The 5,271-nt window shown below is 45.0% G+C and overlaps 1 protein-coding gene across 1 annotated transcript in view; it reads right to left on the reverse strand.

Moving 5' to 3' along the window:
• Nucleotides 1-3,754, reverse strand: part of COL9A3 (collagen type IX alpha 3 chain) — a 72,047-nt gene extending 68,293 nt beyond the window's left edge. The window contains exons 1-2 of the mRNA XM_037877173.2: nucleotides 1,705-3,754; nucleotides 253-321 (exon numbers count right to left, since the gene is read on the reverse strand). Coding sequence (XP_037733101.1) covers nucleotides 253-321; nucleotides 1,705-1,770 — 135 coding nt within the window. The 5' untranslated portion in view covers nucleotides 1,771-3,754. The remainder of the gene's footprint in view (nucleotides 1-252; nucleotides 322-1,704) is intronic.
• Nucleotides 3,755-5,271: the final 1,517 nt, after the last annotated feature.

Here is a 5,271-nt window from a genome sequence, read left to right on the forward strand (position 1 = left end):
GGCTTGATCCTGCAAGGCACTGAGCAAGTCCTAGGCACGCAGCACCTCCAGACATAACTCAGCCTCTGCAGTTTCCTTGCCTACGGCACATGGGCTGTTCGTTCGGTCCCTCTGAAGTGCTGCGCAAATGCCTGGAGCTTCTCTCTGGACAATAGGAGGACTAGAAGAATTCCTCTCTGAAATGTACCCTCCCCTTGCTCCACCCCATCTCCCTCCCCCAGCTCAGCCTGCCGCCTGCTGCTCAGCACTCACGTCTATGCCTTCCTTGCCAGGTGGTCCAGGGAGTCCTCGTGGTCCAGGAGGGCCTCGTGGTCCTGCTCTCTGGGAGGGATGGGGAGAGAGAACGGAAGAAAAAACACACAGTAAGTCACAGATCACAGCACGACTCCAGCTCCCTCTCGCTCTGCCACTTCTCTGTCCACGACAGGCTTAGAGGGAGCAAGGATCTTTCCAGGCTTATTTGCTAAGAATCTGAGCACATCCTTGGTGCTTACGTGAGACCCAATCCATCCCCGTTCAGAAGGAGCGGTTGATTGAATGGGAAGCTTACAGTGAATCATATCTGCCCATGCTTCACGAGTGGCTCTGAAACTGTTCCTAGTCACTTAGTTTAGAAACAGGCACAATCCCTCGGGGGAGTGAATTGAGTCATCTTAACAGGAGTTGGTCCCCCCCCAAACTCATCTTTCAGAGTAGACACAGAGAAAAGGAAAAGCTAAATTAGAATAATCTGTGCGTGCGGTTGCTATTAAAAGTGACATTCACATTCCGTATACTACCAGTCGGCAGAAGAGATGGAGGTACATAATGTCTTCAGGGGAAAGTATGAAGGAAGGCACAGCTAAAGGGGTGAGACTTGAGTAATTGCCCATCTGAGCTGCACAGTGTGTGGAGGTTTAGCTCTTAGGGGTGTGGGAGAAGTGGGGATCCTATAAAGGTCTGCTTTGTGGAAAGAGCTCCAGAGAGTACCTGCAATGCAGCTTCAGGGAACAAAGGTTTCATTGTGGAGCTAGTTCTGCTCACAGCAGTTGAGGGTCAGCTCAGAATTCCTGAGCCAAGCTGCAAAAATTCCTTCATTAATGCAATGAAAAATCCTCCCCCAGAGAACTTTCCAATGTGTATTGCTCAGGAAAATTAACACCACTACAGGGACATTTGCCACGAATACATGTAGCTTCACCTGAATGAATAAGGATTAAATGTGTTTGTTCCTAAACATGTCTCAAAAACAGATCAACTGGTGGGGGGAGGAGGAGGAAGAAAAACCCTGAATGGGATGAAGAGGTGGAGCATCGGGGATTTTTATTTAGTGGGCAACTTTGTCCTTTCTAGTAAAACAAAAATATTTTTTCCCAAATCACCGTTTTCTTCTCCTTTTCCTGAGGCTTTTCCAACATGGCTATAAACTAAACTATTAGGACAATTCTTTTACACAAAAGTTAGAGTGGCAATTTCCATAATCACAGGACGTGAACTAAACCCCTAACAGTAAACATTTCTGCTCTCACCGCTAGGCACCTAGCAAGGAATATACTCTCTCAGTTTTAGACATTAAACTTTCGATTTTAAATGAACAGCAATAATCTGGCCTGCTGTCATATGGTGCACATTTAATCCTGCTGCTATGAGACCCTCTGATCTTTATGTATTTTTTCCATCAGTAGCTGGGATTTTTGGCCATTACAAGTAAAGGCACAATCTTACCTGAGCTGAGGATGTGGCTAGTAGTTGAAAAAGAAAGAGCAGCCCAAGAGCTGAGAATCCAGCCATGGTCTCCACGCTCTGCCTCTCTTCAGCTCTTCAGTGAAACTAGCCCTTCTCTTCTCCTGGTTCCAATGGATCTCTCCTTCACCGCTCAGATCTCAGCTCCCAAATGAGCCCCTCCGTCTCCAGATAAACCTGAGTCTCCAGCTGGAGGGGGCAGAGCTCAGAAGCACAGGCAGGCGAGAGGGGCTGAGCTCAGAGAGAGACCAGGTTTCAGGGGGGGAAGGTGGGGAAAGGAGGAGGGGGGCCAAACTGCAGAGTGGCACATTCAGTTATGAAAGGAGGCACACATTCACCACACCGACAGACAGCTCAAGCCAACAGCAAACAGGGAGGGAACCTTTGTAAGAGAGGAAAGGCTGGACTTGCCTTAACTAAATTGCCACTCAGACAGAACCCTAAAGAGACAAAATTAAAATCCACCATCCCAAGACACAGACGTTACTTTGGTCTCGTCTAGGCCAGTGAAAAGTAGTTCACAATTCACTACCAACTTAGTACTTGATGGATGGAAGGTAACAAAAATGAAGACTTAGTTAATGTTTGTGGATTTTTATTTCTGTGGAATAAATGCAGAGATCCGTATAAAGGCACGAGGTCAGTGCAGAGAATAGGGCTAGTATCTTTGCTTCATGAAATGCTTTATCAGCTCCAGATTTGTGTTCACCACCTGTGCTTTTTCTTGGAGACTCAGAGCATCTGGTTGATTTTTGTGTGCGTGTGCACTGTATGTGACATTGAAGAGAGCCGGCATAGTGACGAGAAGAAGAGCAAAGAAGAGGAATGTAGGAGAAACCCTGAGAAAGCCACAGAAAGCTGAAAAGATTAAAATAAAACTTGCCTTTGAAATATTTTTACTACAGGCGCGTGACACTGAGAAGATGACAACAATCCAAAAGTAGATTATCTGAGATGTGAACACATTAGCAAGGCTTACAATTGGCTCCATGTTTCCCTTTATGTGTTAATTCAAGATGATTTCATCCAAAGAAGGGGACAGTCTGTGAAAGTCAGGAAGTAGAGATGCACTGGGGAAAGACACTCATTGCGATTGAGGGGTCAGGGTTGCTCATTATGATGCAACTGCACTCTAGCTCTTTCCCCTTTTGGAATGAGAAGAGTGTGTGTGTTCCTGGTGCAGAATGCAAGAGCCTGCCCACCTCTCCTTATTCCATCTGCCTACCAGAAAGTTGGTAGAAAGCACAGAGGAGGGAGCTGGGGACCTAGAGGTGGGGAAGGAGAAATGCAAACTTCTTCAAAAGCCGTGACCGTGCAGATCTCAGAAAGTGGATTCATGGCTTTTCTCTCTGCCCCTGCCCCCCACAAGAATGCACTAGTCTCCTAGAATGACTACTTGCTCTGTTACCCCAGAAAAGAAAGATACAAACATACAGTGACATTTGTCTCTAGTGCGGATGGTGGGGGGAAAAAAATCTGTGCTTATTATTACAAATAGAGATGGTGTCCCCCCCAACCCAACAAACTATAGAAAAAATGTTGTTTTCATTGTTCCATCAAACCATAATCTCCATTTGGGAACGAAGAGGCAGCAAGGGGCTGTGCTCCCAGTGAAATACACTGATTAGGTAAGCTGCCACGCTATACACCTGCTTCAGCATTTATTTAAGGTGTGGTTCATACACACCTTGCCATAACCCCATCTGGAGTTGTCAAGAGGCCACCTGGATGGTCACCTCTGTTGCACAGCTCCAAGGACTCTAACCTCTCCCCTTGCTCCATGGTGTTTGTGGGGGATAATGCTTAAGGTACAACTATGGGCTGAATGACCTTGTAGCTATGGAGGGAACCCACAGGGAGTTAATCCACCTCCAAGCTATACCAGCACCGATGCTGAACCACCTCCATAAGCAATTTATTCCAGGGCTTCACTACCTTGACAGGAAGTTTTTCCTAATGTCCAACCTAAACTGCCATTGCTGCAACTGAAGCCCATTGCTTCTTGTCCCAGCCTATGAAGTCAGAGAACAATTTTTCCCTCTTCCTTGTAACCTTTTATGTGCTTGAAAACACATGTCCCCCTCAGTCTTCTCTTCTCCAGACTAAACAAACCCCATTTTTTCATCCTTCCTTCATAGGAAGTTTTCTAGACCTTTAATAATTTTTGTTGCTCTTCTCTGGACTTCCACCAATTTGTCCACATCTTTCCTGAAATGTGGCACCCAGAATTGGACACAATACTCCAGTTGAGGTCCAATCAGCATGGGGTAAAGCGGAAGAATTACTTCTCATGTCTTGCTTACAATACTCCTGCTAATATATCCCAGAATGTCCCTTTTTTGCAGCAGTGTTACACTATTCACTTGTGTTTAGCTTGTGACAGTTTGCCATTCCCGACCACTGGGAGCTGCAGGTGGCCGGGCTTGCAGATGGTCAATGTAAACAAACTGTCTCACGGCCCACCAGTGGATTACCCTGATGGGCTGCAGCTTGCCCACCACCGATCTACGCTGTTATCTAAATCATTGATGAAGATATTGAACAGAACCAGAACTGATTTCTGCTTTTAAAATAGTTTCTCTGTGTGTGTGTGTGTGTGTGTGTGTGTGTGTGTGTGTGTAAAATATATATTCTATTATGCCCATTCCTGTAATAGCTGATGCTAATTACCATAAAGTCAATTGACAGGAATGGTACATTATAAAAATCTAGAGTGACACCCATAGAAAGTGGCATCTATCTAGGTATGGCTTCAGTTTCCACTATCATAAGTGAGCGCCTTCCAAACACAAACATTTATCTTCACAACAACCCAGGATGGAGGGAAGCATTATCCCCATTTTACAGGTGTGGAACGGAGGCACACAGAGAAAAGCAACCTGCCCCAAAAGCCTGTGATAGTCTGGGAAATGAAGCCAGGTCTTCCTGAACCAGAAGACAATCCTTCCTTTTCCCTTCCCATGTAGCAGTAAAGATTATTATGCAGCATCACAGTCAGCATCTGCATAAAAATTTTGTATACATTAATTACACACACTTATTTTGCAAGTTAAATTTACCATGCTACAAGTGAGAAGTAAAGAGATAATATTCCTGTCTTCATGGCAACTAGGAAAAAGAAATACTAATTTCAAGTCCATTAGAAAGAACACTTATAGAAGACAGGCATAGGTGCCAGGCTTCCTATCCTATAAACAGTTGCTTCTGGAGGATTCCTAGTTATGCACAGTTATGTTAGAGAGGACTGCTGATGCAGAAGTTGTATGCTTGGGAGAGCTGAATGAGAAATAGAGAGGGGTAAAGTTTGTGTGTGTTTATAAGGAAAGGAACTATGAAAAGGAATGAATTAGGACAGATCTCACTGGATCAGCGAGGCTAGAACCAAGTTTAAAATGCAGTAGATTACCCATAAAGAAGCTGCAGATCCCTCCCCATCAAGACTTTTTCAGATGTGCAACAGCCTGCAAGTTCCTCACAAGTGAGAACTTGGTAATACACTCTTCTTCCTCCTCCTCCTCTACATGTGAAAAACTAAACACCCACAACTGG

Source organism: Chelonia mydas, chromosome 13, assembly GCF_015237465.2.
Source record: "Chelonia mydas isolate rCheMyd1 chromosome 13, rCheMyd1.pri.v2, whole genome shotgun sequence".
Lineage (NCBI taxonomy): Eukaryota > Metazoa > Chordata > Testudines > Cheloniidae > Chelonia > Chelonia mydas.